This window comes from Hyperoodon ampullatus, assembly GCF_949752795.1.
Source record: "Hyperoodon ampullatus genome assembly, chromosome: 10".
NCBI lineage: Eukaryota > Metazoa > Chordata > Mammalia > Artiodactyla > Ziphiidae > Hyperoodon > Hyperoodon ampullatus.
Window position 1 is genome coordinate 101483467 of NC_136923.1, and position 26734 is coordinate 101510200.

At 41.8% G+C, this 26734-nt stretch overlaps 1 protein-coding gene across 1 annotated transcript in view; it reads left to right on the forward strand.

Annotated features, from left to right (window-relative positions):
• The window catches only part of F13A1 (coagulation factor XIII A chain), a gene marked incomplete at both ends in the record, with an annotated part of 137104 nt that overhangs the window by 20463 nt on the left and 89907 nt on the right, over nucleotides 1–26734 (forward strand). The window contains one exon of the mRNA XM_079713970.1: nucleotides 17870–18121. Coding sequence (XP_079570096.1) covers nucleotides 17870–18121 — 252 coding nt within the window. The remainder of the gene's footprint in view (nucleotides 1–17869; nucleotides 18122–26734) is intronic.

The window sequence follows — 26734 nt, forward strand, 5'->3', positions numbered from 1 at the left end:
GCCACAGGAAATGGAGCCGGCACAGAGCTGGAAGCGGGCCCCAGCGAGCCATCAGGGGCACAGTATGGGCACCTTTGCACCTCCTCGCTGCAGAAGCAAAGAGATGCAAGCTACCCGAGGGGACTGAGCAAGAAGGTGACCACATTTGCCCTCCAGCAGACAAGAGCTAAGCCTCTCTCCTGATCTCTGGTTTGGGGGCTGTGCAGGGTATTGCTACAGTACTCTGTAACACTTCAGGGTGCTGGGTAGGGGTGGCAGCCTTGAATTAGCTGGAAGTTCAATCAAATCGCCTGGGAGAGGACTAGGACTCGACAGAGTGGGCACTGAAAGAAACTTGGAACAAATAGGGGAATAAATAGACCAGAGTCCCATCAGGGTGGCTTGACCAGCATGGAAACCAGGTGTGTGCTCATTCTCAGTGTGAGCAGTTTAGACATAGAAGGTACACAGTTATAACCTACCTTAGGCATATGGGGGAACTGAGGCACTGTCTGCCAAATGTATCAAGAATTTTGCATTACCCACTGAGTGGCTCAGAAACACTTACGCTGGGACTTCCTCTGGGCTTATGGCACCAAACGTCTCCACACTGCACCCCATAAAAAAGCCTTTGACAACTCATCCAGGAACTGGTCTTAGCTAACAGCTAATGGCAAGAGTCTAATAAACCCACTCTTGCTTAACTTTTAATATCTGATAAGACATTGTGCTTCCTCTCACCTCTATATTTACTCACTATGAAAATAATTCCCTAACGTCTCAAATGAATAAATTGCCATAGCTGAATTCCATTCATTGCATCAGCTTGGAGAGGGGGATGGGTTCCTGTCTTCAGTTCCCATCCAGTGGACCCTGTATCCTTCCAAGGCTTTTTAAGATCCCAGGGCCAGCATCAGGTCAGGAATATTAGGACCAGCCAGTAATCAGGATCTGAATTCCACTGATTCCTCCTTGAGGGAAGAGACCAGGTATGAGGGGATGGGTTAAGGTATAGTCTGGGCAGGACAACTCAAAGACCTTTTGTGAGGGAGAGGAGATGGAGAAGAGGGATGAGAGACATTGCTATGGACTGAATGTTTTGGTCCCCAAATTCACAAGTGTTGGTGTTTGGGCGTGGCACCTTTGGGGAATAATTAGGTCTAGACGAGATCATGAGGGTATGGCCCCATGATGGAATTTGTATACTTTTAAGAGGAGGAAGAGAGACCAGAGCTCTCTCTCTCCCCCACCACATGAGAACACAGCAAGAAAACTTGATCTTGGGCTTCCCAGCCTCCAGAACTGTGAGAAATGAACGTCTGTTATTTAAACCACCCAGTCAATGGTATTTTACTAAAGCAGCCCCCGCAGACTAAAACAGACATCGTAGAATGAGAATCTTTGGGCCCTGAGATGTCCGGCAGTCCAGCAGCTAAATGAAGTGTGTGCAGCACTTCTCACTATGGTGTGACCTGGGGAGAAACACGCGTGCTGGATTTTTTTGGAAAGCAGCCATCAGCACAATGTTATCAACTCTTCCAATGAAGGTGTCATGCTTTCCATTTGGACTTGCAAGAACGAATGCTAGTTCAAGTCCTGTTTCCTTGACTGGGAAAATAGAAAGACAAAATAGCTTTCCCTCTCAGCCCCATAACTGGCTCCCAAAGGGACAAGCCACGTTAGAGGTCCAACATCTCAAAGTTAGGTTGACGTATATGCTATTTTCACTGGAAAATTAGTGCACAGGGTAGACAAGAGCCCTTGGTATTCTGAAGCAATTAACTAGACAAAAACAGTGTTTTTCTGACTAAAATGATGGAAATGAAGCAGTGGAGACAGCTAGGGTGACATTTTCCATCAAACAACTTTTTTTATTTGTGCAACATATTTCCAAGTGATAGAAAATGACACACTGTCTCCATTACTTCCTTTCCATCGTCTCAGTCTTTTCTAACTTTCATATTTGTGAAACAAATTGCTTTAAACATGTCAAAGACACTTGAGTGGATTGTTAGCCAAATTTTAAAAATAAACATGATTCACAAAGACAGTACTTGTGCTTATAACCATCATGATAAAATTTCAAGAAAAAAATCACAGATAATTTAGGGAACAAGTACAAGGTAATCATCTTCAGAAGTTAGAAAGAACTCTCCTTTTGCTTTCTGTCTCATATCCCCTAGATTTGTATGGCACAGTGAACCTGACCTTGTGGGAGCTCAGCCATCCCTGCTTCAATGCTTTACTAAGTAGCGGCCCCCATATTGATTTCTTCAGCCTTGGATCCCGTTTCCATTACTATGCAAGGAGTTGAGCTCCTCCTTGACATTTTGCTCATCATCAGTCCTATATTCTCTTAGAGCTGTTGCTTCTTGAAGGATGAGCCTAGAGAGATAGGATGTTGCCTAGCGTAGGGCAACTCGGAGGCTCCCTTCACCACGTATTTTTGAAGAGTCGATATAGGTGTTCCAAAGAGAAGAAGCTCAAAAAGTACTGCCCATCTTAAGAAACTTAAAGACCTACTTCACTGATGGTCTAAAAAAAGAAAAGAAAAGAAAAAGGAGAAAACTATGCTCCAATATAAAATAAATTTTTTTAAAAAGCCAAAAAATAAAAAAATTTTAAAAAGGAGAACATGGATATACAAGATAATTGTACAAACAATGGTTACCCATGTTGTTCTGTTGTTTGTAGTTTAAAACTTTTTTAAAAAAATTTGAAACAAACTCCACTTTACAGAAAATTTACGAGTGGTACGAAGAACTTCTGTTTTTCTTCCTGAACCACTAGAGAGCTGTCAACCCTATGTCCCATCATCACTGAATACTTTAAATACTTCAGTGTGTATTTCCTGTGAGCAAAGACGTTCTCCTGTATAACCACCAAAATCAGGAAATTATAGCTGATACATTATGATCATCTAATCTTCAGACCCCATTTGAGTGTCACCAGTTGTCCCAATAATATCCTTTATAGCAAGGGGGTCCAGTCCAAAATCACACATTGCATTTTGTTGTCATGTCTCGTCTCTAGTTTTCTTCAATTTGGAACACTTTTGTCGTCTTTCTTTGACTTTCGTTACTTGACACGTTTGCAGATTATAAGGCAGTGATTTTGTACAATACCTCCCAATTTGGGTTTTTTTGTCTGATGCTTCCTCGTGATTACAATCAGGTTATGTATCTTTGGCAGTAATATCACAGGAGTGGTGCTGAGCTCTTCTCGGTGAACCCTACCCGGTTGCACATAACTTTTTTTAGATCCCCTTAATTAATGTTGATTACTTGATTAAGGCAGAGTTATAGGTCAGTGTCTTAGTCTGTTCTGGCTGCTAACAAATACCATAGACTGGGTGCTTATAAATAAACATTTATTTCTCACAGTTCTGGAGGCTGGGAAGTCCAAAATCAAGGTGCTGACAGATTTAGTGTGTGGTGAGGACCTACTTACGGGTTCACAGATGGCTGTCTTCTCACTGTGGACTCACATGGCAGAAAGGGTAAGGGATCTCTCTGGGGTCTCCTTTATAGAGACACTCTTCCCATTCATGAGGGCTGCACCGCATGGCCCAGTCACCTCTCAAAGGCCCCACTGTCAATTATGTGGAGCTTTTAGCGAACTGTTTAAAGGGCTGTAATACTAGTGTTTCTATGAGCTACTCTGAAGCCTTATTTAGCATAATGTTCTAGTAGTATGTTTAAGTGAAGCCTTTGCATCTATGACATATGAATTTTGGGGGTAATACACATATTCAGTCTATAGAAGTTGGGTTCTCTAGGAAGTAGACTTTGAAATTAGCATACAAGAAGTTGACTATGGAATGCTCTTGGGATTAACCTCTGTGGAAGCAGAATTGGGCAGAAAGAGAAGTTGAGCTTCAAGTAGTACCAGCAAAGGCCACAGCGGACCCCACAAGGAACTATGGAGATGGGATGGCTCTTCAGAGCTCTCTTGTTATGGGGGCACCTGAACTTGACCTTTGTACACCCATGTTGATCATCCATTGGATGTGAACTGCTCCTAAATGAGGTGTAACCTTGGATGAGGCAGGTTTCTTCAGCTTTGGTAGACGCTGACCCAAAGAGGGCTGACCCACCAAGGACCATTTTCTGCCATCAATCCCAGCAGCTATGGATAAATCTGTCCTTCCTGGAGGAGTCTCTGGGCAGCACATCACAGAATCCAACGCAGTGGTGTCTGTCGGGATTCTCCACTGCAAGTTACTCTTTGTTCCCCTTGTAATTACTAAGTGCTTTACAAGCAAGTACCTTCAGACTGTGAAATTATTCTATTTATCATCAAATTTTTACCGATTGAATGATTGCTATCAATATGAATTCATGATTTCCTCTTTTAATTAAATAGGTTACTTAAATCTGTTACTATCTTTAATTAATTTGATGTTCAAATTGTCCTAAATTTTGCCAGTTGGAAACTTTTCCAACTGGCCTCAGTATCCTTACTTTCTTATTTTCTGGCACAAAAAGATGTTTCAAGCTCATCTTCTATTTTCCTTGCACCAGACTTGAAATCAACCATTTCTCCAAGGAACTCTGCTTCTTTTTAGGAGAAAGTAGTATTTAGAAATCAGGATCTGAGTCCTATGTGTACTCACTACTATTTTTACCTCCTTTCAGTATTTCCCAATCTTATCTGGGTTTATCTCACTTATCACTGTTGTGCATCCATGTTATGCCTGTGGTGACCCCTGACGCCCGACCTCCATAACATTGCTCATCCTTGAGAGTTCATATCCAAGGAGACTTGAGTGAGTATGTGTGTAGGGCAGATAATAATATCACTCATAAAATGACATTTAATGAATCTTCACAACATGCCAACAATTCTTCGTGTTTGTGTTAGTTTTTTATTGCTGCTGTAAAAAATAATTACAATCTTGGTGGCTTAAAACAACAAAAATGTACAATTTTGACACTAGGCATAATGGTAATGACTTATAAAGCTGTAATGATGCCTTAACCCAGCTCCTCATACCTAGTTTGTTTCCTCAAGGAGGAATCTGTGGAATTCAGATCGTGGTTACTGGCCAATCCTAGTATTCCTGGCCTGATACTGGACCTGGCATCTGATAAGGTCTTGGAAGGATACAGGTTTACTGAATGGAAAGTAAAGACAGGAACCCACCCCCCTCTCCAAGCTGATGTAGTGAATGGAATTCAACTATGGCAATTTATTCATTTAAGATGTTAGGGAATTATTTCCATAAAGAGTAAATATGGAGGTGAGAGGAAGTATAATGTCTTATCAGATCTTAACATTTTAGGAAGAATGGATTTATTAGATTCTTGCCATTAACTGTTAGCTAAGACCAGGTCCTTTAGAACGAGTGGCCAGATGGCTATTTTATGGGGTGCTGTGTAGAGATGTTTGGCCTCCAGGAGCTGCCAAGGAAGACAGGCCCAGCAGAGGTCGCAAAGGGAGGATCCTTTGGTCACACAGCAGACAGTGTGAAACTTCAGGGTACATGCTCTGAGTTTGGAGTTAAACTATGGGGTTTTAGAGCAGTGAGAGATTTTTTAGACAAAATTCCTTCACCGTGCCATTTTCCAAAAGACTGGACATGGGGGTCATTCATGGAAGGCCAAATTATACAGCTTCAGTCCACAAATAAAGAGGTACTTGACAATTACCTCTATTTAAAGATGTTAGGCAAATCAGTGGGTTTTGCTGACTTAAAAAGTTTACTGGAGGAAATGAAGGAAAACTGGAATATATCTCGAGGCCTTGGGGAAATACGAAGAAGAACAATCTCCTTTTCCCACAAGGAGTCCCTGGGTAGGGCTCTGCTGGTACAACCTAGGGTGTGATTCCTTTACATATTTGTGTTTAAACCAGGTCTTCTACATGGTCACTTATGTGGTTGATTTATGTCAATTGTGAAAACTTGGCTTGAGTATACTACGTTTTCTGATGCTTTTAAATGTAAGCAGTGATCAGCTCATAAAGCAACCATGAGCATCTATTGTACACAAATGAACATCCACACATAAACATACACATGAACTAACAAAATGCAATGTGCTTGTCATTCTTTCTTCTCATCCTTCAAGTTCTATCTTTGTTGTTATGTCTTTAATAAACTTGTTCTTGGCTCCCCTAGCAATTCACTGCTCTTGGTCTCTTTCTCTGGTGTGGAATTAGTCTTCTGACTTGAATTACAGTCTAGACTTGGATACTTCATTATAAACTCACTGAATACAGGAAGTATATCACATGCCTCTTATACACTCACCACCAGGTTAAGTGATATTACTTTGCTCATAATAAGAACCAGTAAATATCTGTTTGAATAAATGCTTATTGTCAATATCCACCTGCAGACTGATACCAAATGGACTGCCTCTTATTCCTAGATTATCTCCACGTTGATTTTTGCTTTACCAGGAGCTGGTTTAATCTCTGGTGATGTGAACTCATTTAACAGTTGCTGCTATGTATTGCATTCACATATTTGCATTCCAAAGACAGACAAATATTTTATTATAATTACCAATGATTTGTTCTTTTCCCCATTATTGTTGCCATTAAATTATTAACAAGAATTGACTGTCTTAGTGAAAATTTCATCAGAGGTCTGTTTTGCTTGGAAGACATTCAGCTAAGCATTTTTTTTTTTTTTTTTTTTTTTTTTTGTGGTACACGGGCCTCTCACTGTTGTGGCCTCTCCCGTTGTGGAGCACAGGCTCCGGACATGCAGGCTCAGCGACCATGGCTCACGGGCCTAGCCGCTCCGCGGCATGTGGGATCTTCCCGGACCGGGTCATGAACCCGTGTCCCCTGCATCGGCAGTGGCAGTCGGACTCAACCACTGCGCCACCAGGGAAGCCCTCAGCTAAGCTTTTGATCTTATCTTTGTTAGCTAATGACACTTCTTAAATCTCATAAGACCCGCTAGCCTCAGGCTGCTTACATGATGGATACACACAAACAAATGGAATTTAACTCCACAGAATTGCCATTTGTTGAGGAGACTCAGTTCCTATAAGAGAGAATTCCTTATGGCATGCTTCATGAAGCTGATTGAGAAACAGATAGGCACCAAAGCTGCTAGCTGCCATGCATCTGGACAGTGGTCCCTACTTTCAGCCCAAAGTGTGTTTCCCACCCACTCCAAACCTTCCTTGGGCTTCCAGGGCCCAGCCTGTGGATCGCAGAATCCCGAGAAATGTGTAAACATCCTTCGTCATTTGAAATTGTTTCATAACAGTTGGAGTGAGGAGGGACAAAAGGCCAGTATGCAATTTGGTTCATAATCATGAAATCCATCAAAGTACAACAAACTAGACATTGTGAAACCAGCATCCTCTCTCCCCAATATCGCTAGATCCTAGAGGATATAAACCTCGATGGATTGTTAGAACAACAGAACCTCATTCAGACTCATGCCAGGGAAGGCCTACAGATTTCCCTAGAAAAAACTGTGGTGTAGGTAAACTTTGTACTTCAAGTGGCCACATGTTTCACACAACCTCCCTACCTCAATGTCCAGTTCTCTCCCAGCTGTGAAAACCAGCTTTTAGGAAAGGTATGGTAATCAGGTTTCACATCACAGAGTAACAAATTTAAGCAAATGTATTTCTTTCCAGGGATAGAAATATTCTAGCCGTATCTCTAGTTTGTCCTCTATTGGAAGGATTTTCATGATCAAAAAAGCAATGTGTGCATATCATGGGAAGTCAGGAGATCTTCATAGCAATCTCAATTACTCTCCCACAGTCTACATGGCAACCAGAGTGATTTTTTAGAAGGACTTAAAGTAGACCATATCTGTTTTCTACTGATTTCTTTTCTCAAGAAGAATAAATTCCAAAATCCTGACAACAGCCTACAAGGCTCTGCTTGATCCTCTGGCTCTCTCACCCCATCTCCCACAGCTCTCTCCAGTGTTCTCTCTGCTCCAGGCACATCAGACTCCTGGAGCCTGCCAAGAACACCTTCCTCAGGACCTTTGCACGCACTTTAATGCTCCCCTCTCAGTGTCTGCACAGCTCATTTCCTCCCTGCTCTTCAACCTCTGCTCAATGTCACCTTACCAGAGTGTCCTGCTCTGGCCACTCTCTCCAAATCAACACCCCACCCTATCACTCTCTGTCCCCTTTAGCTGCTTTGTTTATGTTTTCATAGCATTTATCTTCGTTTGATGTTGTATGTATTTATTTGTCTATTGTCTGTTTACCCCCACTAGACAGTATGCTCCATGAACCTGTGTGGACATCGCTATATTTTCAGTACCTAGAACAGTGCCTGGCACTTAAATGGTGCTCAGTAAATGCCTGTTGAGTAAATCCCTGCACCATGCCACATCAGCAGCCCCATTTTAATTCATGCTCAGAAATAAAAATAAAATAGTTCTAATGAGTTTTATTTGCGGTTGTAACCGTTAGACACCATAAAAATAATAATCATTTGTTCCGTGCATGACATGCCCTTCACACATTATTATTTCAGTGCTCACCTTTTATAATTTCTGGTTTACAGATGGAAAATAGACTAAGAGAGGTTGATTACCTTCCCCAGACATGAGTGCTGGACTGAACAAACAGAATTGGAAGTTCAAATCATTGTTCTGCAACTTGATAGCTGTGTAACCCAGAGCTAGTTACTTAAGTTCTCCAAGCCCCAGTTTCCCCAGATATTAAATGGATGTAACTCCTAAAGCCAATATAAAGTATTAGGACAAGATCTGACACATTGCAGGGTCAGGGCCCAGAGCATAATGTAGACACTTCTCTAGGTTTTATAAGCAACAGAAGTTTAATCAAAGGGATTGATTACACTGGTGAGAGAACAACTAAGAAGCCAAACGGGTGTCAGAGTGAGGCAACTCAGGTGTTAGTATCAGCAGAAAACTGTGGACCTGGGGCACGTGAAGGAGAGGGAGGTCTTACCAGAACCAACCAGCCACTGCTGAGAGCTGGGAGCCATGGAGGAGCCTCAGCCCCCCAAGAAGCAGAGAGAGACAGGGACACACAATGCAGCATCTCTCCATCTGCCTCCAGAGCCCCTCACTGGCCAAACCTACTCAGAGGGCAACCCAGAGGGCAAGGGAGCCTGGGAAGGGGGCTTCCTGGGAACCAAGAAGAGGGTCTTGGGAGGTGTGGGCCTTGAGTCTGAGAGCAGCCAGGCCGTCGACAGGCTCAGTAAATAAGCACAAACAGTAGTTATTATTCCCCAGTGGACAGCCTGGACCTCAAATCCACCTTCTCCGACTTCTGTTTCTTCTGTTCCTTAGGAATTGGATCAGCCATATGAACAAATCTTCAGTGCAATGTTACGTTCTATAACCATCTTCATCTAAATCGTAGAGATTTTATGTTGATTATTTTTTCTTAAAGACTAAAAATATTCTGTCTTCTCTCCAGAGTCAACACACACATGGGGTTAAGGGGATTCCCAGAAAACTAGCTTCCTTGAGTAAATCTGTGTGGCAGTTAATCACACCAGGCCCTGCTTTTGGAGCAGATGCCTTACAAAGCAGCAGGCTCGACTAGGCTTGCAGCTTGGTCATGAGTCTCAGGGTTCGAGAGGATGACTGTTTTTCTTGTGGCTGTGGCCCAATATCTACAGTGTCTAGCACCTAGTAGGCACTCAAAAACTCTTTGGTGAAGAATGAAAAAAACCTGGGGTCCCCTTTGGCTCCACCCTCCTCACTGAGAACGAGCATCTCATCCCTGACCAAGCCTGCATCCCGGCACTTATCTTCCCTCCAGAGCCAGCCAGTATCACTCTAGGGATGACGTCATGCCACACCCGAGTACTTCAGCAACCCTCTGACTGGTTTCCCTCCACCCCCGTCCCTACCAAACCATTCTCCTTCCTGCAGCCAGAGTGATCTTCCTGAAGCACAAATCTCATCAGGCCAAGTAAAGCTTCTCCTGCCCCCTCTCCAGTCCTTCCTAGGACACAGCCTAGATGCCTTTGCACAGTGTCAAAGGTCCCTTTGGTCCTCACCCTGCTTCTCCTAACCACAGGCATCTCGTGGTTCCCTCACAATCCGTGCTTTCCTTCTTCCCTCCGCTAGGAAGGCTCCTTCCTGCCTTGTCCACTTTTAAGATTATATCCCAAAGCCACCTTCTCAGAGGGATCCTCTCTCACTTTGTAGCACCTTTAGCTGCTTCTTTCTCCGGGTTTCCACTGCACCAACCAGCTGTGATGATTTGCATTTCGGCATGCTGGAGGCGTGTTCAAAATGTGGTCAGTTTTGTTGAAGGAGCCCTAAGGTCTTATTTCGCCAAGGAAGAAATTATTTTACCTCCATGTTGTTGACGTGTCCTCTGAATTTTATCCCATGTCCTTTTCTTCCTCTCTGTGCTGTGGGCAACACCCTGGGCCAGGCCCTTGTCTCCTCATGTCCAGATTATTACCTTGGTCGGTCATCTGAGGCATGGACTTTGTAACGCTGGTGGCCCTCATCGGGCATGGCCTTATTATCTTTCCTGAATCATTCAAAGAGCCTTGCACAGTGCTGGTTTCATATATATTTCACAGAATTACACCTTACTCCAAAAAATATTTTAAGAGACTTAGGAAGTGTTGAAAGTGAAATAAGGTAGACAAGACACCTTAAAGAATACAGCTATCATCAAATTACCAAATATTTATTGAGCCTACTATGTTCCAAGATGATGCAAGGCCCCGGATGTACAAAGTTAAACAAAAGTCAGTCCCTGTCCTCAAGAAGCTTTCCCTTCCTTCTCTGGTTTGCTAGAATAAACATTGCCAGGAAGTTTTCTTCCTTTAGAAAACATCCAAATAAATAAATATAGATAAGTAAACTTTATATATACATCCCACTGGCAGGGTTTTAGAAAGCGTAGGTTCCTGAGTTCCCTAATGAAATGATTCGCTTTTGAACATTTATGTTGCTTTCCTCTTAGTTGTTACCATCTAAGATTTTTGTTTCTTTTTTGGTGGTGTTGTTTTGTTTTTGTAGTTGGTAACCTGGTGTTCCTAAAAGTTATTCAGAGACTTATTCCATCCCGGTCCCTGTGCACTCCCATTCCATTATAAGACGGTTAAAACAAGGTTTGCTTCCCTTTACAAGGCTGCTGTATTCACACTTCCAGTCCTGCCCCATGCATCATGCTGTCACGGTAATACTTCCAGGGCCCATTTGGAAACAGATTGATTATTTTGAACATGAAAGGTGTGTCTTGGGAAAAACAAATGAATCAAATGGAAAAATGAATTAACATCACGAAATTTACCTTCCCAGCTGGAGACATGATATATTCATGAGTTCCTTAGAGACAATCCTCTTATAAGAATTCACTATTAAAGAAAGTCTGCAGTTAGGTGGAGTCAGAGCTCAGCATGAAATGTATTTATATATGAATGAAAAGTACCCCTTGAAGGAAAAAGTTTAGAACCAGAAATTTTTGTCTCTTGTGAAGGGTGCTTGGAATTGACAACTGGTTACCACAGGCTCTCATTCCAGGGCTTCTAAAGTCTGTGGGATGTTCTTAATGGGACTTGGCATCTGCAAAAGTCTCAGTTCAGTCCATTGACATTTATTGGCACCTACAAGGCATTGTGGTATTCTATGGGGCTATAAAGCAATAAAACAATATCTTCAGTTCTGTTAATAAGAAAAATAGATATCTAAGTTAATAAGGAGGAAAAGTTTTGTCTGGGGTTTCCTGGTGATTAATTAAGACTCTCATGACCAAAAGTATTATCATTAAGTATAGCGTAGGTGGAACACAGACTATGGCCACTTGAGTTACGGATGATGTGCCCAAGAGATGAGAAGTAGGGTGTCCTGAGGTTCACGCTTCCCCACTTCAGAGCACCAGGGAAAAGTGACTGACAGGCATGCCTTCCTCAATTACAGGTACATCCTCTTCCTCCATCCTATGTCCTCCCAGGTTCTAGGTATAAGCAAGGTGAAGTCAGAATGATTCTATTAGCAACCCTATTCAACTCTGCTGACCACACTGTAGGCTAATTAGTGGCCTTCCTGGACTACCTGGGACCCTAATCACCACATAGGACATTATGTTTTTAATGTAAAAATATTCCAAGCCATCCACTTACTAAAACAGTAATTTTTTTAATGCAGCACATTCCTCTGCGGGGTGTTACCTATGCAGGGCTTTGCATGCAGTGGGTTCTCAGGTCTGTAAAATGAATGATTGAGAGCAAATTTCCCCCAAGGTCACGTAGGGCTGAGTCTGAGCTGGAGGTGGATTTCTCTTGCCCACCATGTAAATGACACGAATATGAAGAAGCCATGCAAAAAGCTCAGGCCCATTGAGCCAAGGTCAGTAAAGAATAAAATTGTACAGGAATTAAATGTTTTCATCCTCTTCCTCCCAGTTACAAGCAGTGGGATGTTAAGGTAGGTGCATCTCTCTGTATTCACATGTATATATATATATTATATATAAAGAGCGAGTCAGATTAAAGAAGGAATGGGTGCCTTTGAATATAGGCATATGGTCCAAGCGAATTTTCCCTTACAAGTAGTATTAGTGTGGCCTCAAAAATGATTTACAGATGAAAACAAACATTTAAACTAAGAGCATATGTTAATTTCTAGATCACTTGGGAAAATGACACCCATTTTAGTTAAGTGTGAAAGAATGCAATTGGTAATTATATTTTTTCATGGTTAGTAAGTAGTCCAATTTCAAAGACTACGTTATTAAAAACAAAATGAGAATCCCTTCTGGGATATTATATTTCCTGCTTCTATTTTTCTTGCTCAGATTTTTTTAACACGAAAGTTACACAATTTTGGAAAAAAGCAAAACAAATGTCTGTGCAGGCACTATTCGCTTTCAGCAAACGTGTGCATGGCGGTCACCTTTGGAGGGCCGAAGTTCACATTCAGATTTGGCCAAGGGTAGCTGTTGGGCCATCCTGGATGTTGATGGATGGGTGTTCCAGAGTGCAGGCTGATTGAGGTCTCTTAAACGTGCTACCTCCGAGGGGAGAGGGCTATTTAGCGAGATGAAATACTACTCTGTCACAACTTCCTCACTCTCAGTTCGATCCAGGAAAATTCTTCCCCAGAGCTGTCACTGAAATCATTACATTCAGAATTAAACATGGTGCAACGGAGCAGCTGACAAGACCCTGAAGTACTATTGACACATCAGGTCTCACATTAATAATGAGCTTTTCCATATGGTGCATATGAAAAGGCCTGCGAATCTGGGTTCTTTTTTGTCCCTTTGGAATGTTCCTGATTTGCCTCCATAGGCTGGTCTTGTGCCACACAGCCTGACCGAATGAGTGGCGTCCTTATCCTTCTCCCTTCTCCCTTTTGTCACTGACATCACCTTAAAAACCTTCCCAACTCATGTCCCTTGCAGCCCAGAGACCCTCTTTGGAAGCCCTCGTCTGCCAGGTCTTCTCACCACCAGTGATTAAGCCCTTGGATTCATACTTCCACCTCACACATGCCGTATCCACCACTGCAGTCCTAACTGTCCTTCTGCTTCCTATCCTGTCAAATCTTGCAGCTTTAGTCTTCTCTTGGCTTCTTCCTCTTCGTAATTCCTCCAGCATCCTCCCACCGTCCCCACAGAGGCAGCACGATGCAGGAAATGGAGAACGGGCTTTCCAGCGCAGAGATTTCAGTCCATGCCTTGCCCGTGTCTGCCTCTGCCCGCTTATACGGATGTCTTGCATGTGATAACCTCACAGAACCCAGTTTCCCATCTGTAAACATTCCCTCACAGGGACCCAGGGAAATAAACCTCCATTCCTGTTGTGCTTTATTTCCATCTCTCTGTGAACTGCCTTGGCAACGCTAAACAACTTTTACAGTAATAAACTTGAACATTTTAGCTGTGTCTAGTGAAATCAATAAAAAGTTACCACCCATTTCCTATGTCTTCAGTACCCTCTGAGACTGTGAAGGATTTAACTAGGAGGTTTTAAGGAAACTAAATGTTGACCCCATAGCAGGGAAGATGTTTATTATTAGTTTAGTAACGTATTTCTCTTTGAAGAAAAAACTAGGTGATGGTATTTTCTTCTTAGGCCCAAGTCTTAGACACTGAGTGTCTATAATCAATCACCCCTTAAAGAAATAAAATATAAAACTCTCTAAGGCAGAGGTTGGCAAACTTTTACTGTAAGGGCCAGCTAGTGAATCTTTTAGGCATTGCAGACCATATCGCCTCTGTCACAGCTACTCAACTCTGCTATTGTAGCACAGTAATACACAAATGAAGGAGTGTGTTCCAATAAAGCTTTATTTACACAAACATGCAACAAGCTACATTTGGCCCATGGACCATAAAGTTTGCCACCTCCTACGTAAGTCATGAATGGAGATGACAGTGACCATAGTGATTCAGAAAACCAGATTTTTTTAGTGAAGGGCGGGTTTTAGATAACTCTTCTATGATAATTCTGGAATTATTACGGTTTTCTGGTTAATACTGAATGCCGTCACTTTGGCGGGGGGAGCAGATGGGGGGAGAAGAGGCTGTGCACGTTTCCTAGATGGAAAAATTAGCTCAGTACCTTTGAATCTTGAACAAACTGGCCTTGGTAAGTAGATTTGGGTTCTCTAGGTTGGCTATTAGTGAACCCATCCTGTCTTCCCGCTCCTGGAACAGAGCAAGGATGAATTAGGGGAATCAGAAAGCCTGAGAAGAGGGGGAAATAACAATAACAATGACTACCACTTATTAAGCTGTCCTCCCCATCACAAACTATGACCATATTATCCCCGTTTTACAGAATACGTGAAGTTTTAGTTGAGAGAGGATGAGTACTTTACCAGGGTCACACAGTAAGTGTCAGAGCCAGCTGTATTGCTTTCTCCTCGGCCACAGTACTTCCCTCAAGAAAAGTAACCTGCTTTCCCTGGGACACCCACTTTCTTCAGGTTTAGGACCAGAGAAGGCAGTGGGGTGGGGGGAAATCACCCCTTCTTCCTTCTAGCTTTCCTTTCCAGTAGCTGTTATGTTTAAAACACAAACAATATATGTCTCGTGAGTCAACCTCTACTGCGTGCCGGGCATAAAGCTTTCATTCTATTACAAAAGTTATTTTCTTCCCATTTCCAGGACTGCAAAGAGACAAGGAAATGGAACTTCAGACAACTAAGAAATGTGCCCTAGGTAGCACCAAGAGTTAATTGCAGAGTCAGAATGTCATCACAATTCTCACCAACGCCAAAGCATTGTCTGCACATACAACTGCCGTAGAGCTTAGAAGTTAAACTCCCAGGCTCTGAAGCCAGACCGACTGGTTCAAATCTCAACCCACTGGCTACTAGTTGTATCACCCTGGACAAATTGCTTAATGACCTTGTGTCTTAGTTTCCTGATTTGTCAAATTAGGATGCTGATAATGATTTCCCTCTCACAGTTTGTTATAAGGAGCAAAACAATAACATGCATATCATAAATAGCACGGGCTTGGCTTTTTCCATAGACTATAAGCTCTATGAGCACAGGAGTCTGTTTTGTTTGCTGTTGTGTCTTTAGCACTTAGAATAATGCCCAGCACACAGTAGGCAATATTGTTGCAGGAAGGAATAAGTTTCAAACAAACTAGCCTTTAGATTAAGTTGTGACTGGGTTCAAAGCCAGCATGAAAAAAAACATGGTTCTCCTTTTTCTTTACTTTTTTTGGTATAACTTGAATTTGATACATAACATTTAATATGTCTTTGAAATCATAACAGGAAGTGTAACAATGGAAACTAGCAATTGTCTTGGTTGTTTCGATACCCCTGACAATAGTGGATGTTAGTACAAAGGTGAAGCTGAGTCTCATAGCACATAGCTTTTGATACACTCTCCTAATTCTTTGGTATTCTTAAAGGAGCCTGCTTATGTAGTTCATTTTAAAATTCCTTTCATCCTTTTTCTTTAAATCTTATAAGTCTGTCATTATCGCACAGATTTTATCTCCAAAAGTTTATTTTTACCAAACTTGTGTCGTATTTAATACCATGGATTCTAAATGCAAGTCAGTATTTAGTGGCAACAGCTGCCAGGAGTCACTGTAATAAATGAATTAAGGTCCCCTTTAGCTGACAAGATTGCTTTTGATGTCTACACTTCAGCACTGATGGAGGTTCCAGAGAGCAACAATGCCTCCAGAGAAAAGGGTAAACTCATCCCTCAGTTTGAATGTGTACAAAGAGGCGCATATACAGGAAGTATGGGGATGGCGGTGCCTTTGGAACAAACAGTTCTTGCAGGTGGATTTATATCCAGGCTTCCGGGAAGCTGAGCCCCATGTATTCCCAAGAACACAACCTAGACACACTGTCATACCTTGGCAGAAAAACATTTTCAAGGCTTTATTGGATTTATGATAATATTCATACTGAGTGTTGATAAACTGACACCCCTAACAATAGCAAAGCACTGGGGTTCTAATCTTTCTCCCTGGCTTGCGCTGTATACATTTATTGTCATTAAGATTAAGTATCTCACAGAATTACACAGTGGCAGCTTATGTAACTACCTCCTTAGAATGCTCTATCTTCAACAATATGCCTACCAAAGAACCCTTTAAAGACCTCAGTAACTGGAGAGGCCAAAAAGAATCATTGTTTTCATTTGTTTTAATGTAGAATCCTCTACCTGGTTTATGTTAAGCAATTGAAGTGAATAAGTTTTAAAGTTTCTTCTGCTTACAATCAACATAATTTAGACGTATTGGTCTGATTTGTAATTTTCTTCAAGTCAAGAAGAACTGAATGTCTAATACATTTGGGAAACGTTCATAAATGAAGGGTTTGCTCCAGTTTAAAATATCTACCTATTTGACTATTCTGTAAACCAAACTATAAATTGAACTGTAAGCCAAAGAGTTAAAGAATGCTGTGAGGTTTGACTTTCGCAGTGAAGACTCTGATTTTCCAGGAACCCAGTGGTAAAATTTACTTTTGAGGTCAACATCATGAAATTAGAATTTGGCCCAAAATGGCAGCAATAAAGAGAAATAAGATTTACCCTGAGATAGCTTATGCATAAAGTATGATGAGCCTGGACATATGGTAAAATACCCTGCTGTTTAATTTCCTGTTGAAATAATAGCTAAAAATTTGTTATGCATGAGAAATTATGTGCAAAGCATCTTACGTGTATTATTTTATTTCATCACTCTGTAGTATTTTTTTTAAACATCTTTACTGGGATATAATTGCGTTACAATGGTGTGTTAGTTTCTGCTTTATAACAACTGTGTAGTATTATTATTCTCATTTATTGATAGAGAAAAAGAGAGGAAAATAGAGATCTCTAAAGGTCAAGTAATTTGCCAGAGGTTACAAAGGTAAGGAAGTAGCATAGCCAAGATTCAAACCTAGATAATTTGCGTCTAGAGCCTGAATTCTTGCCCATGACATAAGCCTAAATTACTAATGACGTTGACAATAAATACGTTTCAGTTAAATACGAAAATAATGATATATGGACAACTTATAAATGTAGCTCTATTATAGGTAGTATAACAAATAATAAAATTGTATTCAGAATAAACAAAAACATTTGCCTTACACCCCTAAAAAAGCAATTCTACGTTTTTAGAGGGCAGAATTTCAGGTACTGATGACTTCACATTATCCTATAAGCTCTGTTTTTGTTTCTGCCTCCAAGGTTAGTATTTCCACATCTTATTTGAATTCATTGATCAACCAACAAAAACCTCTGTAAGCACTGTTATTCTTTTTTTAAAATCTAGACAGGACAAATCTGACCTTCAAAGAAGTTACGAAAATTGACCACCATCAGGCAGCAAGTTGGTGGCCAAAGTGAAATTCCAACCCAAGTTTCAGGCTTTCAAGTCTAATGAATTATTTCCCACCTTTAGCTATAAAGGTGACAGAGTGAGAACCAAATGGTTTGTGAAATCGCCTTAACGCTATACTCCTTCTTTCTTCTCATAGGTCGCTACCCTCAGGAGAACAAGGGAACCTACATCCCTGTCCCTGTGGTCTCCGAGCTGCAGGGTGGCAAGTGGGGAGCCAAAGTTATCACGAGAGAGGACAGGTCTGTCCGGCTGTCCGTCCAGTCTTCTCCAGACTGCATTGTGGGGAAGTTCCGCATGTATGTTGCTGTCTGGACCCCCTATGGTATAATCCGCACCAGCCGAAACCCAGAAACAGACACGTACATTCTCTTCAATCCTTGGTGTGAAGGTAAGGGCCAGGGATTTATTTTCTTATTACAAAAATAGTTCCTATATTTCTAATGCGTCTCTTTTTGGATGATAGCAAAATTATTCTACAAGACGTCCCTTTCCTACATACACTTTCCATGTATTAAAGATAGAAAAAGATACAAAATTTGTCCTCATGTATATGAGGGCATAACCTGAAGTTAATGCTGCTATAGATTTATTGCAGGAAGCAATTGAAGATTGCCTAAAGCTGCACAATTAGTTAACTGTGGAGCTATATGTTGATGGTATCACCTCTGTGTATGTTATTGCTCTGTAAACAAAAAGGGTTTCTTTAACTTGACTTTCAAAACTATTAGGATCCAGAAGATGTGGTGTATATATATATATATATATATATATATATATATATATATATAGTCTCAGCCATAACAAAGAACAAAATTTTCCCACTTGCAGCAATGTGGATGGACTTGGAAGGCATTATGCTAAGCGAAATCAGACAGAGAAAGACAAACACCGTGTGATACCACTTATATGTGGAAGCTAAAAAATGCAAACTAGTGAATACAAAACAATGAAGCAGACTCCCAGAGAACAAACTAATGGTTACCAGTGGGGAGAAGGAAGAGGGAGGGGCAATATAGCGGTAGGGAATTAAGAGGTACAAACAATTAGGTATAAAATAAGCTGCAAGGATATATTGTACAACATGGGGAATATAGCCAATATTTTATAATAACTATAAATGGAGTATAACCTTTAAAAATTGTGAATCACTGTATTATATATGTACAGCTGTAACTCATATCGTACAGCAACTATACTTCAATTTTTTTAAAAAAACTATTAGGATCCATAATCTGGCTTCAGAAAAATAGAATAAAGTTGACCCTGTCTATAGTGGAACTAATTTCTCTGTCTCCTTAATTCAAGAAGAGAAAGCCTGAATGTCTAACAGATTCCGCAAATTTGCTTATATGCATAGTACGTGCACACTTCATAAACTGTAACTCTGGAGATGCAAACATGTAACTTTATTTTAATACAATACAACTTAATCTCTACTGCTATTTTGAGTCTTCCCTTCTGGCTGCTGCAGAAGCTTAATCTGGTTATAGTCAAATAAACTCAGTCAAGTCCAAGGATTTCTCTACCAATCCAATTTAAACATTCAGTCACACACAGTATTTTTCCCTCTCCGCATCTCTGCTCTTCCTTGTCTGACCCCTGCTTCCATACTTGGCATGAGGTTGATTTTAAGTTCCAGACGCAGATGCAAATGTTGTAGCAAAATTGAGGGAAGAGAGTCCACTTTTAGATCTTAAGAAATAAGGTAATAAAACATATAAAAGCAGATGGGACCAAAGACTTCTCACGTCATCTTATTCCATATGCATTTCTCTCCAATATCTTCCAAACTGGGTCTATATTAGTGCTGATTTTGAAGGTGAGAGTTGCACTTAAATCAGGCTTGATCTGAACTTATATATAGATAATAAGTGAACAACAATGTTTTCTACTCCTGTATAACATAAACCTGGATCCTACGGACCTTTTCTTTGAACTGTCTATTCCAATAGATGGCACTGAGCTAATCCTATACTCCCCACTCGCCACCTCCATCGTCCTATACCCAATAATCCTTATCTGTGAGACAAACCTTCAAGGTTGATGGTGACAGGAGCTGCTAACTGGGCCATGTGCAGTTCAAAGGTACAGGGATCTGTTTATAGTAACCTTGCCAACCAGATACAACTGCAAATGAGTGGATAATGGAGAAGACTGAGGGGAGTGAGGGGGTGGAGACACACTAAGATTTTGAAAATGTTTCCTTGGAGATAACTGCAGACACTCAACCAGAAATGACCGGAGATACCCTGATAGGTAAGACGAGAATCAGAGATGTGAATTTGGGACTTATCTGCACCTTTGGAGAAAATATAGATAAAGAAGGAAAGAAGATGTCCTATCAAGCCCTAAAGAACCCTAACATTTAGGGGTCTAACAGAGTAGGAATCAGCAAAGGAGGCTGAGATGGTGGAGTACGTAGGTGGTGGCCTAATGTAAGAAAACTGTATTTTAAAAGCCATACTTACAAAATAGGTAAACAAGAATTTGTTATTGATTTTATTGGCATCACAAAAAGAAAATCATACAACTTCGTATAACTATCCAACACCCTAAGGTATTTAAAGAATGATATGATCTGCCCAAACTTTGGTTTATTAACAGCTTTTCTGGATTACATCATCCGTGTAAGATGGGACACACGTCTACACGCATTTGCACTTACGTGGCCTCTCTTCTAGAGGTGAAAAGGGTTAGTCATGTTGCCTGACATACTGACTTTACAGGAAGACCATTCAGGAGGTGGATGGTCCAATAACCTTCAGCTACCTGATCATCGCCTTGGTCTCCCATTGTAGCCATGGTGAGCAGCTTCCAGGTACCTCTGCTCTGAAAGAGTGACATAGCTCTAGAGATGACGTGGTGCTGGCACTAGATGCTGCATTACAGAAAAGGAGCAGAGAGGCATTGCCCCTAGGCATTGCTGATCAGCGGAAGGTGAGAATAAAACCAGAGAGTTCTAGTAGGCACTTGAATAGGTGAGTCTAGAGCTCAAAGGAGATAGCTGAGCTAGAGATATAAATATGACCACCAGCAGGAGCTAGCAGCAAGTTTAAAGGAAGAACAAGGATGGATTTAGTATAACCCACAATCAGAGTCTAAACAAAGGACAGGGAGATTGACAAAGAGTAGCCAGTGGGGTAAAAGGGAATCAGAAGAACATGGTGTCACAGAGTCAGAATATCAATTGATTCAAGGAGACAGGCTTTAGCTCTTTGGAATGCTGCTTGTTAGTTGAGTCGGATAGGAAAAGAAAGTGGCCATACACTGTGAAACTACAGAAGTCATTGGGAAAATTAGAAAGATTGTTTTACTAGTGTGGTGGGGACAAAAACCAGAGAGATGGGCACGGGCTACCATGTAGTGGGAGGTGAGAAAGTGGAGGCACAGGTTTTACCATCTCCTTCAAGAAGACTTGCTGTGAAACAGAGATGGTGATACGAAGGTCAAAGGAGAAGTTTTAAAGACAGGACAGAGTGGACATAATTTTCTGGTGTTGGAGACCAACCAGGAGAAAGAGTTTACAGCCGAGGGAGGGTGGTGGTTCACAGCCTTGGCTGCACCTGGAATCACCTGGGGGCTTGGCCACTGACGCCGCGGTCTCCCCACCCAAACATTCTGATTGGTCTGGACTGCAGCTTGGCATTTAGGGCTTATAAAAAGCTCTGTAGATGATTCTTGAAGACATGGTTGAGAGTCACTGACTTGGAGAAATCCTTGAGCGGGTGGGATCTAGGGAACAGGTGAAGAGCCCTTGATAGGTGGGACTATCCATCCCCCACTGTGACAGGAGCAAAGTGGGATACGGGTGAAGATGCAGGTTTTCTAGACTCAGTGGAAGGAGGATGAGGTTGTTCCCTCCTGTGATTCTGTTTTTCTCAGTAAAGTGTAAAGCAAAATCATCCGTTGAGAGCAAGAATCAAGGAGGGAGTATTGGAGGCTTGTTGGAGGAGACGTGAGAGTTGGGAGGTGGGAAGCAGGCTTACTACATGAACATGGCAGATGGGTCTGCCCCGGTCCCCAGAACCCAGAGAAAACTTCCACAACTCCTTAATTCCTTGGCCTGTGAAAGTCCAAACATTTCTGCAAATTTCTTGGGGATATTGTGGTGGTCACATCTCTATGTGTAGGAATCCTATATCTTTCCATACTGACACCTGTGCTGCCTCAGAAACATCATAAACAGTTACCCAAAACATGTATGAATGTCTAGACATTAATTGCCACTTGGTGTGGGGCGGTGAGAGGAAGAAAGATTTACAGTCGTCTCTTGGAAGCCCTGGGGATTGGTTCAGGGACCGCCACAGATACCCAAACTCCACGGATGCTCAAGTCCTGTATTTGCCCTTCATATTCCTTGTGTGCCGCAGATTCCACCAACAGCGATAGTAAACATAGTACACAATCTGCGGTGGGTTGAATCCGCAGATGAGGACCTCGTGGTACACAGACCCCAACCGTGCTGTGGTTCTCCAACTCAGACCACGTCAGAATCACCTGGAGGGCTTGTTAAAACACAGGTTTCTGTGCAGCATTCTCATAGTGATGAGGTCTGGGTGGGGCCTGAGAACTTGTATTTCTAACCAGTTTCCAGGGGATGCTCATGCTGCTGGGCAGGGACCACACTCACAGGGCTGCTGGTTTACATAATAATCACAAGATAATAATTACAAAGCACAGGAGACTGTGTTCACTCTTCTTAAAGTTCCACTGGCTCCTCCCTAACCCTAATCCCAGTCTCTGTCCAGCTTTTACTGCCTCTTCTCTCTCCCCTTTTGTTTTTCCTTGTCCTCCAAACTCTGCTCTCATCCTCTCTCAGGAGCAAATTCTCTTCTTCTCTCCTGCAGAACACTCCAGCAAGCCTTTTTATTTCGTTCTTTGGGCTTCTCCAACAGTCAGACTACACATTTGTGCTTCTACACACTTTTCCAAAGCTATTCCCTCCAGAAAAATTCTGGCACCAGCTTTTTTTTTTTTTTTTTTGCGGTACACGGGCCTCTCATTGTTGTGGCCTCTCCCGTTGCGGAGCACAGGCTCCGGATGCGCAGGCTCAGCGGCCATGGCTCACGGGCCCAGCCGCTCCGCGGCATGTGGGACCTTCCCAGACCGGGGCACAAACCCATGTTCCCTGCATGGCAGGCAGACTCTCAACCACTGCGCCACCAGGGAAGTCCTGGCAACAGCTTTTAAGTGAATACCTTTTTACATTTTTATGTTAATGCTCACTGAGATCTCCCAGGGGGTGTGAATGGAATGGGAGAAAGAGGTTATCTCTTCATTTCTCTCATGCTGTGGTTTTCCCGGCCTAGAAACCAAAGCATAATCCAGCCAGGGGATCTGTATGATGAACCCCACACACAACCAAATACACTGTAGGCTGACAATCACCCAGTTTCGTGCTTGCGTGTGCTAATTCATAACAATGGACTCATAGAGATATGATCTGGCAACTAGAAAGTAGATAAGAAGAGAGGCCATTGCCCAAGGAGAAAAGATAACAAAAGAGGAAATCAGAAGTTGTCAAAATAAAGCCAGGTGAGCAAGATGCTGAAAACACCACACTCCTGACATGGAAGTGATGTCCAAGGTGGCTTGGGACACTGGGCTGAAATTACCCAGGCAAGTACAGCCCTGATTGATAAAGAATGATCAGCTCTGTTGCTGGGGGCCCTTCAGCTTGCTTTGCATTCATAGGCAATTTATCTTCCTTAATCACTAAATCATTAGTGCAGATCAATAGCTGTACCACGTGACGGAGGGCAGGGTTGGATGTCCGGAGAATTATTGGTTAGCTTTGTAATTTAACTGTGCTAACCAGGCTTCAGATCCGTTCCAGGAAGGAGCCCTTCTCTGGGTGTTGGAGAGAAAACTGTACCCACAAAGGCAGCAGGAGTGAGCTGGGTGTTTATTGTGAAGTCATCTTATTTTTCTGACCACTTGGGAACTCTGAATGGTTGAATGTATTTCCCTATTTAAGTTCAAACTGTTCCCGATTGGTAGTCGAGCATTAGTGCCAGAGAGTGTGTTCTGAAAGATTTCAGTGTCCCGTCCTGTGCTCAGTACTCAGGTCAGTATTTGATTGCTCTGTTTGGTAGGGCACCAGTCCTTTTCAAGGGGTTCGGCTTTTCTCAATCACTTGTTTCCCACCTCATTCCCCATCACTGATTTTCCCTTAAATCCAGCCTTCATCCTAGCACCTAGCACAGCTCCTGGTACATACTTCATGTTTAATAAATGTTTGCTGCATTGATTTAATGATTCCAAGTAAATGCTTTTTAGGTTCACTGCATTTACCATCACAGAGAAGTTGTGAATGTAATCTCACAACTTACCATCTTGGAAAAAGGTCAAAGTCATACATGGTGCATGGGGGACATGTGTTGTGGGTACATGTGTGTAGATTTCTCTCTCTTTTAGCACCTGACACTAAATTAGCATCTGTTATTTCTAACTTTTCATTCAATGTGATTTTTGCATTTTCCTTTAAACAATGAAATCTATTAAATTTAGTGTAAAGAAGTCAATAAATTTCCAATATCTGGATGCTTTTAATAATAAAAACATAGGACCAACTTGTATTTTACTATAACATTTGTCTTTATACTATGTGCTTTGTAATTATACATGGTCTTTTATACCCTTCAGTACAGAATGGAGTAATGCACCAGGCCTGGTATTCCTGGGGTAACAATGACCAACACCCCTTTCTCTTGGAGACCCTTGAGCCCAGACCAGAATTTACACCCTCAGGCTAGAGCCATTCATCCATCAATCCACAAATATTAATAGTATATCTCCCCCAACGCTCATGACAACATAATTACCCATGGGTAGTACAGCGGTGTTATTTATTCATTCACACATATTAAGGATCAATGCTGAAGTAGGCACTTGAATGTGGTAAGTAGTGAAAAAGACAATCTGTCCTCAGAGAGCATCTGGCAAAGGTTTCACCAATGAGCTACTAATAAACATGAATTGCAACAGTTGCAAACAATTGCAAAAGAAGTCATGACACAACAAGAACATGTAATACGAGAAGAGCCCTGGCCTCATCGGGGCGTAGGGAGAGACGGGTCAGCGGATTATCTTTGTACCCTCTCCAGCCCCTAGAACAGTGCTTGCATACAACAGCAGTCAGATAGTTGGTTAACTGAATTTTGATGAAGTTTTAATAAAGCTTATGTGAAATGTTTAAGCCCTTATTTATTCTAACCTTCGATTTAAAGAAATAGCATATATCCTTCTTGCAAGTGTCTAAATCATTAGAGTCTCATTCATACTTCTTGTACCCAGTGAGCATTATTCAGTGTGACACTGCAATCAGAAGGAAGCCAGAGAGCTCACAGTGAAAGTTATTTTCAGTGGCATATAGATGACCCCAGATTCAAGGTCCAAAGCTGTTTCTGGAAGGAGCAGGGTGGGAAGGTCTGTTCCAGAATTCATCTGCCGATTCATGTCGTTTATAATTCCTTAGGTGGGCAGGTTTTTTTTTAATATCTTCAAATGATGCTCAAAGCAGGTATCTTCCTGCATTCTGTGTTTCAGAAAGCAGGATCCTTTTCTCATTCAGCCTAACATGGTGCCAGGCCCAGAGTTAATACTCATGAATGTTTGCTGGATTGAATTGATAACCACGGCTCCAAGAGGCAGGGAGAGGATTATTAGCCTCATATTTCAAGAGTAAAAAACAGACCCTGTGGTATTACATAAAATTTTCAAGGTCACACAGAAAAATCAGGAAACAAGCTAGGGCTAAAACCTGGTTACCCTGATTTGGTCAGGGTAAGTTCTTTTCTTTTCAGAACCAGAACCATGGGTATCGTGTATTGTGTAATGAGAGAAACAAGGGGCAGATGCTTCTATAATGTTCTAATCAACACTGGGAAAGACTGCCATTAAAAATAAACAAACAAACAAAAAAATAAAACCAGGTTGATAGCTAAAAGATCAAACAAGTTTCCTTTGCAAAAAAAAAAAAAAGAGAGAGAGAGAGAGAGAGAGAGAGAAATTAAGCATCCCAGCAAGGGCACAGGCTCCCTTTGAGGAAATGTGCTAAGTAAAGAATATGAGATACTTTTCTTTGTAGAACTGCTTCATGAATAATAGTCTGTCTTCTGAAGATATTTAAGTACACTGAAAATTCCTTAACCAGCAAAACTGGAAAAATAACACAAATCAAATAAACTTCCCAAGCTGGCCTGAGCTGTAATGTAATGCAGCGTGCTTGCAGGGAACATACACAGACCCAACTGTTGAGGAATCGCTTGCCTGGGTTTCATGGGCTCGTTCCATTCCAGAGTTCACAGGTACAAAGTCAGGCCTCTAGAGAGGCTGAATTAAACCATTTTAGGAAGACAGTGGCTCTGGACCCTTCCAGGACAAAAAAGCACAGACTCTGGAAATGCCATTCCCTAATATACTCCAGTGTTTCCCAATTCCCACAGGTGGGAATCATATGCCTATAGCGCACACAGCCTGCTGGGGTCACCACCCCTTCTGATTTACTTTGAGATGGAAAAACATATCACGATGACACTGATCTGGAGTCACACTTGCTCCACAGATGAAGGCACCCCCTCGAAGACGGATTACACTCACCCAGCATATGCCTCTTTCTTTAGTGATGCTCAGCTTTTACATAAAGGGGAGGCAAGTAGAAGTTATTTCTATTCCCTCATTCAAAATTTCTCCCTTCACTAAAAACGTGAGACATTTTGCCTTCTTGGAGAGGCCAAGCCATTATTTCTTCCAGAGGATCAGAAGCAGAACCAAACTCTGATTTAAGCTGTCCGGCAGTCTCTTCAGAGATCGAATATATGATGGCATTCCTAGCTCTACAATTGTCTTTGATCCCTTTGCCAGGCTTGAACTTAATGACCTTAGAAATGGGACTTGCTTTAACTTTAAAATAGCATGCAAATAAGCAAAAGGAAATTTTCTACCCACGTGGTGATGAATAGCCCTCCTTCTCCCTAAGAGGTTATACAGATACTAAAAT